A 16,183-nucleotide genomic window follows, 5' to 3' on the forward strand; every position below is an offset into this window, starting at 1 on the left:
ATAGAGAACATGTACTCACTTGTCTTTCTGTATTTGTCAAAAGATGTGACTACACTTAGTCCTAACTCATGTTCATTTGCCTTTGCTTCCTCTGATTAGTCACAAATGAGTGAGAAATTATGATTAATGAATATAAGAAAAGATTTTGGGGGGGTGCAGTCCTAACAGGCTAAGCCTCTGCCTGCAGCATCAGTATCTCATATATATGGGGGCTGGTTTGTGTCTTGCTTGCTTCCCTTCTGATCCAGCTCCCTGCTGTGGCCTGGAAAAGCACCCCAAGTCCTTGGGTCCCTGTACCCACCTGGCTGAACAGGATGAAGCTCCTGGGCTCCCAGCTTCAGTCCAGCCCAGCTGTAAATGACCAGGAAGAAGCTCCTGGCCACTGTGGCCATTTGGAGAATGGACAGGTGGATGGAAGGTCTCTCTGTCTCTCCCTTTCTCTATAACTGGCTTTCAACTAAACAAATTTGTTTTGGAAAGTAACACCACTACGTCCTTTTAAAAAATGAGCTTTCATTGGGCCCGGCGCGGTGGCGCAAGTGGTTAAAGGTCCTCGCCTTGCACGCCCGGGATCCCATATGGGCGCCGGTTCTAATCCCGGCAGCCCCGCTTCCCTTCCAGCTCCCTGCTTGTGGCCTGGGAAAGCAGTCGAGGACGGCCCAAGGCTTTGGGAACCTGCGCCCGCGTGGGAGACCCGGAAGAGGCTCCTGGCTTCGGATCGGCGTAGTATCGACCCGTTGCGCTCACTTGGGGAGTGAATCATCGGATGGAAGATCTTCCTCTCTGTCTCTCCTCTCTGTATATCCGCCTTTCCAATAACAAAATAATAAAAATAAATCTTTAAAAAAAATGAGCTTTCATTAATTGCCTTCTAAGTTAGGGAATATGAATTCTTACTTGTTAAATCTTTCCATTTCTTGTACCAACACAGTATTCATGCTCTCTTTATATCTCACGGGATATTTCAGCAGCGCTAGTTCAATGTCAAAGTCATTTGGGAGCTAAAAGGAGAGATTTTGAAAATCACACATCACTCAGAACTGACAGCTGGTTTTCTCAACCATAATGACATCAGCAGCAAACACCAGGATGTGATGATGTCCAGTTACTGCGCTCACTGCTTTCCACACGTTATCTCATTTAATTCCCACCATGCGATCTTAGCTGCCATACTTATTTCCATGTTATTGGTAAGGACCTTTAAGTAAAGACACATTAAGTTACTGACCTGAAGGCATACAGCCAAAAAAGTGATCTGTGTCAATGCAGGTCTTTGATTCTAAAGGCTTACATCTTTAATTACCATAGCACTTTACAGAAAAAAATAATCTGAAAGTATAATTTCCTTTTGTCAATTCACATTTTCCATTGACAAAACTATTCACCATGTCATAACTGTTTTAAATTAATTTCTATTATACAGTCAACAGGCTCCCATTAGCCTGGCTTATGCAATTATCATTTATTATCTGTATAAATGTAGCAGGGTTCCATGGCACAGGGCATGTTCCAGATCACAGAGTGTCTGATTTCTGAGACATCTCAGTGTTGGCTGAGAGGTGATTAGGGGAGATTTGGGGAGTCTTAAGAATGCGGAATTCATACTCCCAAGGCAGCAAATTCCCAGGCAGGGGAGTTCTAGGCTGGGAAAGCTGACTGCTCAGAGTGTGCAGGTGATGGGCCCTACAAGTACAAAAAACCCCACAAATCTTCCAAGTCACACCAGTAGGGGGCGTTACTCAAGCGCCCTTTGGCTCTGCACAACCCTCTCATTCATCAAGTCCCAAACATGTCTGATGGGTGCCTTCTTTGGCATCTTGCAAGAGCCACCATTGAGCCAAAGGCAAGATCCTTTCCCCACAGAAATAAGCCATAGCAGCAGGAGGGTCCCGGGTGGCAGAAGGCAGGCCACAGCACGGGCATGGGAGTGGGGGTAGGCCAGGGCACTTTCCCCATGCTGCAGGCAGTGCAGCTCCCCTCTCCTGTCCAGTGCCCACATACAGGGCCCCAGCTTGCCTTGGAAGGAAACTGAGAGGACTCATGCTTAGGAGTATAAACTTCCAGAAGTTCCTGGAATAGTTCTTGATTGGATTTAAAATTTACAAAATAAAGGTGAGACCCGAGAATGCCTTTCTACCTTAGCGGGGCTAAGTGTGGGGGCTGTTTTATCAACAGAAAAGCTGTAGCATCTGACTTCCCACTGCTTCCTTGCTTCACTTCATGAAACACGGATTAAAAACCATTCCCTCCTTGACTCAGGGAGTTTAGAACATTTCCTCCATTTTTAAAAAGCAGGTCCTTGGGGCGTGTGTTGTGGCTTGTCAGGCTAATTTTTCACCTTGTGGTGCTGGCATACCACATGGGTTCCAGTTTGTGCCCTGGATGTTCCACTTGCAACCCAGCTCTCTGCTTGTGCTGGAAAAGCAGTGCAAGACAGCCCAAATGCTTGGGCCCCTGTGCCCGCAGAGACCTGTAGGAGGCTCTTGCTTCTTGGCTTCAGATCAGCTCAGCTCTGGCTGTTGCGACTTTGGGAAGTGAACCAGTGAGCAGAAGGTCTTCTATCTCTGCACCCCTCTCTAAAAAAATCTGCTTTTCAAATAGATAGTTTTCTTTTCTAATAGTCCCCTTACCTTTGACATAGAAATGTTAATCAATCATGCATGCATTAGTCCAACCACGACGGCAAGAACTTAGTCTAGGGCAGGCATTTTGCCCCCTGCTTTCAATTCCTGATCTTTCTGACATCCTCCAGGGTCATGCCCTCTTACAAGGTTTGTTAGCAAATGCTTAGAGGGGGTAACATCTCTCGCTCCAGGTCTTAATGCTGATGAGTGGAGTTTTCACGTGGTCCCTCGGCACCATTTCCATCTTCACTCTACACAGGGCACGCCAGGCATTTTATGCTGAATGTTACCTTGTTGAGAATATCCTTGGTGATTTCCAGCAGAATCTGGTCGGTGCTTTCTGAAGACCCAGTCTGTTTGGAGCCTCCCTGGGTCAGGAGCAGGGACTCGAAGAGGAGTTTGGTTTGCTGCAGATCTTTGGAGATATCCACGTTGTCATGTAATCCAAATACCTCAGGATCCTGGGTGAATGGAAGTTTCTATGAGAAAACAGAGTGAATATGTTGCATGTTTTTACTGGAGACCAGACAGCAGCAGGATATGCCACCCCCAAATAGGCCCTATGGTATAAGGATTGTTTTGAGTTGATGATGAAGGAAGAATCTGCGGACACGAAGTTTTCTTTACCTTCTTTGCATCTGCCCCAAAGCAGGGCAAAAAAATTCCCCTTGTACCAGGATGAGGAGAGCAACTCTTATCCAACTGGAGTCCTGATACCAAAATGAGTGCATAACCCCTTTTTGTCTGGTCACTTCTCTACAATTTATCACCCTTTGTTAAACTGGTACATAAACCCCCAAGAATAACTGCTTTTCTGGTTTTCATTTCTTGCCTGCAAAAGAAATGTCCATAAAAACATTAACATAAATAAAAACTGTATACCTTTTACTTCCTGTTATTTTGTATCTGTCAACTTAATAAACAGGCCCTAGCCACTTAACATAAGAGAATATATAGAGGAAAGGCTTTTTTGTTCTCCCTTAAAATAGATGAATTCAAGGAACAGACATGTGCAGACCAAAACCAAATGAACATCAAATAACAAAAGGTTCAAGCTTTTCCAGTTTTCAGTGTTTGCAAGATACTGAATGTTGGTGGGAACCAGACTCCTTTGTACACACACACGGAGAAGTCGCAGTCTAACCCTGTTTCGGGGCATCGGTTACCTTGATAAATTCAATATAGTCATCGTAAGTGCCTTTGGGAGGTGCGAAATAGTTTCCACTGGGAGAAAACTTATAATGAGGGTTTTCAATTATGTGCGAATTGTAGAAGTCAGCCAGCATGGTTAGCAGGAGCCGCCTGTCCCAGTCATCTGTCACTCTTCCTCCATAATTACACTCCCCTGTCAGGTAGGAGATGGCTTCGAATGGAATTGTGTCGTATTCATTCAGAAATAACTGAAACAAAGTGGGAAATGACACAGGAAAAACTTTAAAATCTTTCACTTTTTCATTTTTCAGATGACATTAAATATTCTCTAACAAGAGTTGAAAGAATTATCCTATGGCTTATCACTGGGTAGCTGGGATTGCTGGTGTTTTTATTTATTTATTTATTTTAAGATTTATTTATTTATTGGAAAGTCAGATATAGAGGAGGAGAGACAGAGAGTAAGATCTTCCATTCGATGATTCACTCCCCAAGTGACCGCAACGGCCGGTGCTGCACCGACCCGAAGCCAGGAACCAGGAACTTCTTCCAAGTCTCCCATGTGGGTGCAGGTTTCCAGGGCCGTCCTCTACTGCTTTCTCAGGCGACAAGCAGGGAGCTTGTTGGGAAGTGGAGCTGCCAGGATTAGAACCGGTGCCCATATGGGATCCTGGCGCGTTTGAGGCAAGGACTTTTAGCCACTAGGCCACCCCGCCAGGCCCTGGTGTTTTTTATTTTAAATCACTTTGCTTAGCAGCTTCTCCCAACTTTTTTTTTTTTCCTAGAATAAATGAGTTGCTTCTCTACTGAGCAAAATGCTGAGTAAGGAAAGATGACATGGAAATGACCAATTGTTTTTTCTTCTGAGCTTGGACTACCTTTGTTTCTGGGCCCTGCTCCTCAGCTGGGGTCACTCTGGTTCCTGAGGGGACATCAGACAATGTTGGGAGAAGCCAAGTTAGGAATTGGGGCACGACTGGCATCGACGGGGTAGAGTTTGGGAGGTTGCTGAGCTACGCACAGGGCAGCTGCCCGCAGCAACAGTGCCACAGTGGAGAACCAGACATCAGGGCACATTCAGAATATGATGGAAACAAAGCAATCCCAAACTTGAGTGTCACACCTCATGACTCAGTTCCATCAATATATAACAGAATTTCTAGTTTCTTTGTTGTTATAGTACTGATATTAATAAAAACTTATTTACATAGGTTTCACATTATCATATTCATTTCCCAATAACTGCACAGCAAGGGCAGAGATGCTGCTCTCAGCAGGCACAGGGATGTCCTGGAGGTCTCCTTCCGGAGCCAGCCTCTCCAGGAGTTTCTCAAACACACTTGTAATAAAATGTATCTCTACTTCAGGTAGACAACCTGGCTCTGTGGTCTGATGGAGCGTGAAGACAGAATTTACTGGGTGGAAGGGGAGACTAGAGTTCAGAGAGAGGGACTACGTAAATCCAGCAGGGAGGATGGCACTGCAGCGAGAGGGGGCCAGGGTCCCTGAGGTCAGCACTGTTTTTTTTTTGGCCAGTCAGCGAATGTTGGAGTTGATCCCTCCACTCCCATCTCTGTTTTCCCTTATGTTATAAGCCAGTTAGATTCAGATTTTTCCATTATTAGCAACAGAGGGAATCCAGATGGAGACACTACATTAAAACCCAGAACTTTTAATGACCATTGACTTCCGAGTCAGTGGTGATGCTGGGAGGCCTGGATTAGTTATCCTAAAGCAAAAGGACTTGCCTAGGGCTCGCTGGACAGTGATCCTTTAGAATACCAGTTCCTTTCTCGCTTTACCTGGAGCTGTTGGATACTGATGCGTAGATCTGATTCGTTAAATCCATACGGAATGTTCCAACCAAGAGGACCAAATTTCTTTCTCTCTTGCACAAGAGCATGAAAAAAACAAACTCCAAACAGCAACTTCTCCCAAGCCTTGAACATAAAAATTATGCAACAAGGCAAAATTCTGATCAGGTTTCCTTTAGTAAAATGATTGCAAGCTTCTAAGATATCACTCATGAAACTGTTTTTAAAAAGACAGCTATCAAATATTTAGTATAAAAGTATTGCTCTCATTACTTCAAACTTCTAAAGTTTGTCAAACCACAATTGTATACTTTATTAAATTCAATGTGCCATTTTACCAAAGTAATAGCTATTAATGCTTCGGAATTATTTATATATAGGTATTTATAATTAATCCTGTAAATTATACTCTCACTGGCTTACATAAAGCACTCACCGGCTTAAGCATTTGCAACTATAAGTGCAAAACAATAATGGATTATTATGAAATGAATAAATTCCAGTACATAATCCTTAATTTTGTGACTTTCCATTTTGAGACCTTAAAATTTACTTTCTTTAAAAGGTGTTTTTTTTTGGGGGGGAGGCTGGCTTAAACACTTGGACCATTTTCTTCTGTTTTTGCAAGCAGGGAACTGGATCAGAAGTCGAGCAGTCAGGATTCAAACCAGCTCCCAAATGAGATGCGAGCGTCACAGGCGGTGGCTTACCCTGTTATGCTACAATGCCAGTCCCAGGTGACTGTTGTATTTTACCTGTCCCCAGCATGCTCATATGTGTGACATATAGGCCACACAGTCCCTTCACTGAATCTGTCTCACTATTCTGAGGCATGTTAACCAACTTGTTGAGGACTGTCAAATAAATTTCAAGTATGCTATGTGGCATGCATTTTAAGTTAGATCATCTCAAATATACCTCCAAATCAGTGAAAAGCCACTTGTGGTTTTTAATATGATGTACTGGCATAACATTTTTTTAATATTAAAATTAAAGTATACTGATTATTCTGGAAATGGTGTACGTACATCAAAGCATGTTTTAAACACACCAGGATGCATGCTTGGCAAAACATTTAATAAAAGAAGGATCTTTTAACAACGAGAGCGATACCTAATTTATATATTATCCACATAGTTTATTTTCACATAGGTTTTGTGAAGGAGGGAAAGTTTTGGAAAATTGAATGTCAAATTTCCATGTTTCTGTTTTGTGTCTAGTATCTAGGCTGATTTATTGAGAGAACAAATTACTTGAAAATAGATTTCTACTCTTAAATTCTAATGAAAATGCTACTGGGCTTTGATTTATGATAAAGTCACTGAATACATATTTATTTCAATGAATAAAGTACTGAGAATGAAGTGATGAACAGGAAGGTACAATTTCTGCTTGTTACGAAATGCCTAATGTTTAATCAAACATGATTAAATAAGATTTTATTCAGGCTGAGCTTTGCTTATCCAAAATTCTTGGGATGACAGTTGTTTCATATTTCAAATATCTTAAAATATTTGTGCATATAATATGTTGTGATATCTTAGGGATAGGACCAAGCCTAAACACAAAATTCACTTGTTTCAAATACATCTTAAACACATGCTTGAAGGGAATTTAATGCAATAGTTTATAATGCACCCACATTTGACTGTGACCTCATTATGTGAAGATGGTATGGAATTTTCCATAGTGGCATCACATAAAAAAAAAGTTGGATTCTGAAACACTGTAGATTTGAAATTTTCAGATTAGGATTGGTCAACCTATACTTTCATATTTTATCACCCATAAACAAATTTTATAAGGCCCAGAAGCCGAGTATTACCAGTTCCTTCCCAGGGCATCCCTTGAAAAACTGCTCATCAGAAACTGGATCTGTGAGATACGACTGAAGGAGATTTAGCCGAAGACCCGTGGGAGGCTCATTGGTAATTTTTACACCGTTCTGTAGAATTGTTACTGGGAACTAGGAGAAAACAGACGCACAGGATTACGCAAAAAAGCAAGCTTGAACCCCTGAAACTGAGTACAGTAGTGGATGTACTGAATACAAAGGAGAACTCCGGGGGAGAGAGAGAGAGAGAGAGAGAGAGAGAGAGAGAGAGAGAGAGAGAGAGAGAGAGAGAGAGAGAGAGAGAGAGAGAGAGAGAGAGTGTGTGTGTGTGTGTGTGTGTGTGTGTGTGTGTGTGTGTGTGTGTGTATATTAAACCTCTTAAGGGGATGCATCAAAAACTCAATGTGGAAACATAAGGTAACAGAGAGCTCAGTAAATGTACTGAATGCTACAGAAAGACACCTACTTTTGGAGATGGATAGCTCGTGAGCCAAAGTCGAAAGGAGGGGTTGCAGTTTTCAGTCGAAAAATCTTCGCAGATCTTTTCCAACGTGGGCATCCAGGAGACGGCGAGGTGACAGTTCTGCAGGCAAACCCATGTTCCTTCTTCTACTGCTGCTCTGATCATTTTTGTAGCAACTGGTCCTTGTCCTTGTCCCAGGGAAATAGCTTGGAACTTGTTTCCAGACATAGATTTATCATTTGCAAATTTCAGTAAGCCTGTGGAGGATACAAAAAAAATGGCCCCACCATTGACTGGAGGATTGTAACATATGCCTTATCGGTCAGGGTAGAGATGGTTTATGGTGGAAAATTCTTCTTACCCTTTTTAATAATAGGTTTTCAATTATTGAAGAAATGGGCATTAAGCAAGATGTTTTCATGATAACTTCTTAATGGCTTACACCGCATGTGACTTACTGGCCATAGGATCTGCTCCTGGAGACAGCACAAAAACCAAGGGAACCGTGCAGCTTGAATCCAAGTAACTCTTTGCCAAATCAAAGGGCGGAGGCTCTACAAACTTTTTCCCCAGTTTGTCAGTGACATAATTCGTTATAGCTGGAGTTATCTGGTAAAGAGAGAAGAGATGATATTTAGACTAACTTCTGTCTTATGCAACAGTTAAGATTACTATTAAAAAAATAGTAACACAATAGTCTAATGGCCAAGAAAAGCATGCAACATACCCTAGATAAAATTAGACAAAAAGTAATTTCTCCAATATACCTAGATAGTCTGTGCATTGATGGACAAACTAGTCATTAAAAAAATGGGTAAAGGAAATAACTGTTTTCAGGAAATGAAACACAACTGGATATTGCACATGATAGAAGATGTTCAACTCATTCACGTGGCAGAGCCTTAAACCGTTTCCTTCCTCTTAGAAATAGCACCTCACACTGCCACATGATTTCTATGCAGCTAACGTGGCAACATGACTCAATTTTGGCCAGAAGGAGACAAGCAGAGATTAGACAGGAAATGTCTAGATTGTATAAAGAAGCTGTTTGCCTTTTACACTTCTGTCTTCAGCAAAGACAAGCTTCACATACCAGCTCCTGTCTTGCTGATGAGAATTACAATCAAGGAACTTTTCTAGCAAGGGAGAGAAAGCCTACGTTTCTGGAACTTCCCAAGGACTGAGCTGCCCTCTCTGTCCTTAATCCCTTGGCTCTGGGCTGTTAGGAGAGAAAGAAAATTGGCTTCTATTTTAGGTGATTGTATTTTAGGTCTTTCTGGTACAAGAGGTTAGTCTGTCTTCTTACAAGAAAAGTATGTCATAACTATAACAGAAGTTACATACTATCTTCACATTCCATGTTCTTTATAAAGACTATTTGTTTATTTTAAAGGTGCAGAGAGAGATTGATTGATTCCATGTGCTGGTTCATCCCCAGATGCTTAGGCAGCTAGGACTGAGCCAGGTTGAAGTCAGGAACTCCACGTGGGTCTCCCGTGTGGCGGCAAGGGTACAAAAACTTGGGCCATCTTCCACTGCCTTCCCAGGTGCACTAGCAGGAATCTAATTAGCAGGATCAGAAGCAGAGCAGTCGGGGACTCAAACTACTACCCATTTGGGATCCTGGCAATAGAGGCAGCAGATTCACTCACTACGTCACAATGTTGGCCCTACCCTATGGTTTCAGAAACAAGCCAAACAATACCCAGCAGTAGTCTACATGTTTCTATCTAAAATAGTGATAAAAGCATTGCACAGTAAAATCAGAAGTCAATAGTGTATTATTAAGTACTATGTACCATAAATAATTGTGATGCTATGCTGGCAGTGTAGCAGGCTTGCTGATTGCAGCATCGACACAGATGTGTCAGTCATGTGCTGTGCTCGGATGCTAGGACCAAGTGAGCGTCTCAGCTGATGGCATTCTCAGCTGCTGTATCATCTCATGGATCCTTCACAGGCCGTGACGTGTATCATTGACCCAAACACTGTTAAGTAGCACATGACTAAACTTTGAAGACTAGTACTTCACACATGGCAGTTGATCCATTTGGGGAACAGAGTATGTTCTGATAGAGTAAGGTATGCTCACTTACCTTATCGGGCCGTAGGCAGCGCAGGACTATGATTTTCTGCAACTCATTCAGCCTGGCGTCCATCGGCGCGGGCAGCCTTGCATTGTGTGGCTCCTTGCTATCATAGATCTCTCGCCATTCGGATATATTGTCAGAAAAATGATCTCTAATGGAAAAAAAGTTTCACAAGTATTCCCTTTCGTGGGCCAACTTTTAAAAGAGATTACTGAAGCAAAGCAGGAGAAGAAACAAGACAGTTTAGGGCTTTTTTTTTTTTTAAATGTCTCTACCACTACAAATCTACGTGTCACTACTTGAGGTTAAATCATCAGATGCAAGTAATTACCGCAGTCCTCGGAAGGCGGGAAGTTCGCTTACACGACAAATTTCCTCCCAGCTTTTATCTGGCAGCCACGTGGGGTCGGGATTTTTCTCAGCATTCCTAAGACTTACTCCACCAGTTAAAAGAAACATCAGCTCCTGGTATTCAATCTCTTTCTTTGCCCTGCAATCCCAAGATAAGGGTCACAGTGAGTTGTTCTGTATGATGGAATGACACTTCTGCTTGCATTGGCCGGATGAGTAAGCAGGGCCATGCTTACCGTCCTGCTGTCGGCCACCAAGAAATGGAACTGTGTGAACAACACGACTGGCTTGGGGGAGCTGTGTAGTAGGCAGTGCAGAACCATGGCCCCCGGGGGTGGGGGTGGGGGAGAGACAGAGAAGAGAAGAGGAGGGAAGTGACCAGAACCAAAGGCAGACATGCTGCTGAGTGGAGCAGGTGGATACCCCAGACTGAGCACACACTTTCTCGATTCCCACTGACACACGCTAAGGTGTGAATGAGTAGGACAGAACTCCACGAGGCCAGGCGAAGGCTGCTGGAATGTTCCCAAAGATCACACAAGTTCGGGACATTTCAGTTCTTGCCAATCAGACCTGAATCTTGGTTGCAAATCACAGGAACTCACTGGTGATGCAGGAGGAATCACCTTAGCAACAAAACTAGCCTACTCCTATTGAAAAAACAAACAAAAATACAGCAAAAACATTCTAAGATAGTCAGAAGAAAGTTAAAAAAAAAACCGAAAACAAGACTTGAGAACATTGAGCTGACCCATTAGTAATTTACTTCAAAAAGTAAAGCCTAAAGCAGAAACATATTATTGAGTTAAGAAGGTCAATAGCAAGAAAAAAGATACAGGAGTAAATTTAAATGAAAATATATATATATTTTATAGACGATAAAAGCATATTATAGAAATTAAAATACGGAGAATATTAAAATGTACAAGTGGAGCAAATAAATGAACAGGTAAGATGTTGTAAATCCTGGCATGTGAAAGTAGTAAAGATAACTAGACTGGTCCTGAGAATGCAGGTTAGTCACCAAAAGAAGAGTAAAAGAATGTATGATTAAAAGAGGACACATGAAAAAATACTCAACGTGGGCCCGGTGCCATGGCCTAGAGTCCTCGCCTTGAACTCCCTGGGATCCCATACGGGCGCCGGTTCTAATCCTGGCAGCTCCACTTCCCATCCAGCTCCCTGCTTGTGGCCTGGGAAAGCAGTCGAGGACGGCCCAAAGCCTTGGGACCCTGCACCCACGTGGGAGACTTGGAAGAAGTTCCTGGATCCTTTTTTGGATCAGCATAGCATTGACCGTTGCGCTCACTTGGGGAGTGAATCATCGGATGGAAGATCTTCCTCTCTGTCTCTCCTCTCTGTATATCTGACTTTCCAATAAATAAATAAATCTTTAAAAAAAAAGTAAGGTATGCGGGACAGGGGGAGGGTGCTGTGGTGCAGATGGCTAATCCTTCATCAGCAGTGCCAGTAGCATTCCACATGGGTGCTGGTTTCAGTTGCAGATCCTCCACTTCAACCCGGCTCCCTGCCTATTGCCTGGGAAAACAGCAGAAAAGATCTCAAATCCTTGGATCCCTGTACCCACATATGGGAGATCCAGAAGAAGCTCCTGGCTCCTGGCTTCAACCTGGCCCACCTCAGGCAGTGTGGCCATTGGGGGAATGAGCCAAAGAGCCAGCCTCCCTCTCTCTCTCTCTGTCTCTCTCTCTCTCTCTCCCTCTCACTGTCTCTTGTTCTCTCCCTCTCTCTGTAACTCTCCCTTTCTAATAAAATAAACAAATCAACTTTTTGCAAATTAACTTTACAGCAAAGTTGATAAAGCTCGTGTTCCTAACACTGGCTTCTCATATTGCAATGCTAGTTTGAATTTTGGCTCCGCTGCCTCGGATCCAACTTCCTGCTTATGGGCCTGGAAAAGCAAAAGATGGCTCAGGTGCTTTGGCGCTTGCCACCCACATAGGAGACGTGGAGAGAATTCCAGGCTCTTGGCTTCAGCCTCTCTCTCTCTCGTTTTCTCATTTTCCGTCACTCTAACTTTCAAATACATAAATAAATCTTATAAGAAGCTACTGGATTTTACAGTGATATTTCATGATGTTTTCTGTTACATAAATTAAATCAAATCACCATATTAACCACATCTGTAGAAGAAACACACCAAGAAAATAATGAATTAAGCAAAGCAAAATATCGCACCTCTCTGTGGGAAGTCATCTTTACAGATTAGACTTTCCGGGAGAGTGTTTCTACTAATGAAATTACAAAAAAGTCAGTAACTTACAGAAGAAGATTGGCACATAGTAAGAAGGAGAACAGTAGCTTGTCCTTCTCAAACAGTGACCGGCAGATATTACAGTACAAGTTGTATGTGAAGTGGTCATTTAAATATCGAAGGCGCTTTTCCAAAATTTTGGATTTGTTACTGAAAGGCAGGAAAGAAAGGAAAAAATGTAGACAAGCTAAAAATAACAGATAACATGAGTTAACATACACTGTTGATTTATCAAAGTGGTTCTTTCTGGAGGGTTATGATTGATATCTTCTTCTTTACATGTTTATATGTTTCAAGTTTTTGCAATAAGCATTCATGTTTTTTTTTTTAAGTTCAATTTTTAAAAATCCAGTACTTTTGCTGGTGTGACTATAAAATGAAGAAGCCCTTCTGGAAAACAGTATGGCAAATATCTTAACAGAAAAAAACAAAACAAAACAAAACAAAGCCCATACACTCAACATGCAACTTCCACACGACCCAGCAATTGCACTGTTGTATTTCTCTGAGACATGAAAAGTTGTATTCAGAATATGTGTTCACAAATGTTCACAGCAGTTTAAGAGATAATAACCTCGGGCCTGGCGCGGTGGCACAAGTGGTTAAAGGTCCTCGCCTTGCACGCCCGGGATCCCATATGGGCGCCGGTTCTAATCCCGGCAGCCCCGCTTCCCTTCCAGCTCCCTGCCTGTGGCCCGGGAAAGCAGTCGAGGACGGCCCAAAGCTTTGGGAACCTGCACCCGCGTGGGAGACCCGGAAGAGGCTCCTGGCTTCGGATCGGCATAGTATCGGCCCGTTGCGCTCACTTGGGGAGTGAATCATCGGATGGAAGATCTTCCTCTCTGTCTCTCCTCTCTCTGTATATCCGCCTTTCCGATGAAAAAATAATAAAAATAAATCTCAAAAAAAAAAGAGATAATAACCTCAGACCTGAAATGATAGAGGTGTCCTTCAATAGGTAAATGATTAAACCATGGAACACCCGCAACATGAAATACTTCTCAGCAATAAAGCAGAAACAGCTCAAATTATTGATATCCATAACAACCTGGATGGATTCTCAGGGAATTATGCTGAGGGAAAAAAGCCAAGCCCCATAGGCTGCAGCACCTGCTGCCAAGTGCAGGGATTGGGTGCAAGTCATGCAAAACTTAGCAACAGCCTCCCTGGTAGGCACTAGATCCGGGTCTGGGAACATGCCTGGCAGGGGAACTGCAGGAACTCCTCTGCTATGGTGTACCTACCGCTGGTGAACATGAGAACAGGGCTGGGGGTGGGGGTCTGGCTGGACAAGGCAGACACCTGTCAGCACACATGAGGGCTGGATCTCAGGGCAGGGCAGGCTGAGCTAAGCTGCAGCATGCATTGATGTGTCTAAGAGCAGATGGGATGTAGGTTGGGCCAGACTCGGCTGCAGGAGAGGCTGGCATGTGCAAAAACCAGGGCTGGAGGTCAGCTTGGTGGAGGTTAATGGGGGTTACCCCAACAAGGCTGCAGCACCCTGAAATGAATGAGGATGGGGCTCTGTGGTCAGCTGGCTGGGCTGGGCTGCAGCACCTATCAGTTCACATGATATAGAGGGCAGGGGGTGGAACTGACCAGGCAACTCGCATCCAGGGTCTTGGGCCCCTGCACCAAAGAAGCTCCTAGAAGAAGCTCCTGGCTTCAGATCAACCTAGTTCTGCCATTGTAGCCACTTGGGGAGCGAATCAGCAGAAGATCTTCCTCTCTGTTTCTCTTCTTCTATGTATATCTGACTTTTCAATAAAAAAAAATCTAAAAAAATCCTACAAGGTAGACACTATCATTATTCTTAATTTATTGTTAAGGAAAATTCCAACAATCACAGAAAGGTGAACTGGCTTGTCTGTAAAATACAGTTATTACATGGCAAGCCTGGGACAATCCCTGATCTGTTTGATGCCAAAATCCACACATATTCATGAGTTAACTAAAGTGAAAATATCTAGCAAACTACCACACACAAAGCTATGACTAATGCTTTATGGAGGCTTTGAGGTTGGGGGAAGATATAAACTGGAGTTGCCAACAACAACAAAAAAAGTTAACTGGGGCCCAACACGTTGGCTCAATAGGCTAATCCTCTGTCTGCAAGTGCTGGTATCATACATGGGCGCTGGTTCATGTCCTGGTTGCTCTATTTCCCATCCAGTTTCCTGTTTATGAGTGGGAAAAACAGTGGAGGATGGCTCAAAGCCTTGGCACCCCGCACCCACATGGGAAGAGGCTCCTGGCTTGGATCAGCTCAGCTCTGGCCGTTGTGCCCATTTGGGGAGTGAATCAGTGGATGGAGTATCTTTATCTCTCCTTCTCTCTTTGAATCTGCCGTTTTCCAGTAAAAATAAAAACAAATCTTTACAAAAATGTTAGGAACGTTACTGAAATATTTAAAAGAGGAGGAGCAAAATGATTAAAGCGAGTCTCTGCATGCTTATGTGGGAAGGAAGTTCTCACTCTCTTCCTTTTCTCTTTTCCTTCCTTGCTCCTACTCCTCTCTCCTTCCCTCCATTCCTGTCTCGCTGCTTCCTTCTTTGCTTCCTTCCCCTTCCCTTTCTTTCCCATTGCATATTTGCAGTGTTCTATAATGAATGTGTAATGTGTATGTATACATGTAACACGTTAGTATACACTACATATTTACACCATAGATAGGGTGTGACTCCAGCCCGGGGAGGGAGAATGACGAGCGACATCTACCTGACGTGAATGGAGCTGATGTACAGGTTCACGAACCAGGTGAGCGAGTACTGGTACATGGGGTCGATGTTGGCCAGGTCTGCGATGCTGAAGAACAGCACGGACGAGTGCTTGGCGATGGGTCTGTAGCCTTCCCGAGACTCTGCAATTTTGAGCTCTGTTTTTTCTGCAACCTGGGAGGAGGAAAATCAGGGTTAAAAACAAACTGGATTTAATGACATGTATATAATGAAGTTTATACTAAAAAATATTCCCTCACTGACAAAATTACCTGAGTTTTGAGCACAGTTGAAGACAAGAGGATCTGAAAAGCTTGAAAGAAAGAAAAGCAGAAAAGAACAAAAGAGGGAAGGGGAGACTGAAGGAAGAAGGGGATGGGAAAAAGCAAACAAAACCTTATTCTCAGGTTAGGATGATCTGACACAGGACAGCTATTTCTCAGGTAAAGCCATCGCCTGCAGTGGCATCTCATCTGGGAGCCAGTTCAAGTGCCGACTCTTCCACTTCCAGGGCTAATGTGTCTGGGAAAGCAGTGGAGGATGGCTCAAGTCCGTGGAGCCCTGCACTCACGTGGGAGACCTGAAGAAGCTCGAGGTTCCTGGTTCCTGGCTCCTTTGGCCTGGCAAAGCCATAGTCATTGCAGCCGTGTGTGAAGTAAAGCAGTGAATGGGAGATCTCTGTCTCTCCCTCTTGTTCTCGCTGCAATTGTATATTTCAAATAAACAAACTTAAAAAAAATTTACTTTTATTGGAAACAGAACAAGAAGGAGAGAGAGTGATCTTTCATCTGCTGGTTCACTCTCCAAGTGAACCATCTGAATGAATCCAGGAGCCAGGAGTCTTTTTTGAGTTTTCCCACTGA

The 16,183-nt window shown here is 43.3% G+C and overlaps 1 protein-coding gene across 1 annotated transcript in view; it reads right to left on the reverse strand.

Moving 5' to 3' along the window:
* Positions 1 to 16,183, reverse strand: part of DNAH12 (dynein axonemal heavy chain 12) — a 125,083-nt gene that overhangs the window by 9,169 nt on the left and 99,731 nt on the right. Inside the window, exons 58-68 of the mRNA XM_040995053.1 lie at positions 15,322 to 15,494; positions 12,613 to 12,753; positions 10,309 to 10,467; positions 9,984 to 10,128; positions 8,346 to 8,496; positions 7,891 to 8,144; positions 7,416 to 7,556; positions 5,579 to 5,716; positions 3,791 to 4,024; positions 2,915 to 3,103; positions 898 to 1,001 (exon numbers count right to left, since the gene is read on the reverse strand). Coding sequence (XP_040850987.1) covers positions 898 to 1,001; positions 2,915 to 3,103; positions 3,791 to 4,024; positions 5,579 to 5,716; positions 7,416 to 7,556; positions 7,891 to 8,144; positions 8,346 to 8,496; positions 9,984 to 10,128; positions 10,309 to 10,467; positions 12,613 to 12,753; positions 15,322 to 15,494 — 1,829 coding nt within the window. The remainder of the gene's footprint in view (positions 1 to 897; positions 1,002 to 2,914; positions 3,104 to 3,790; positions 4,025 to 5,578; positions 5,717 to 7,415; positions 7,557 to 7,890; positions 8,145 to 8,345; positions 8,497 to 9,983; positions 10,129 to 10,308; positions 10,468 to 12,612; positions 12,754 to 15,321; positions 15,495 to 16,183) is intronic.

The sequence above is a fragment of the Ochotona curzoniae genome, unplaced genomic scaffold (assembly GCF_017591425.1).
Source record: "Ochotona curzoniae isolate NIBS_2020 unplaced genomic scaffold, NIBS_Ocur_1.0 contig_908, whole genome shotgun sequence".
Taxonomy (NCBI): domain Eukaryota; kingdom Metazoa; phylum Chordata; class Mammalia; order Lagomorpha; family Ochotonidae; genus Ochotona; species Ochotona curzoniae.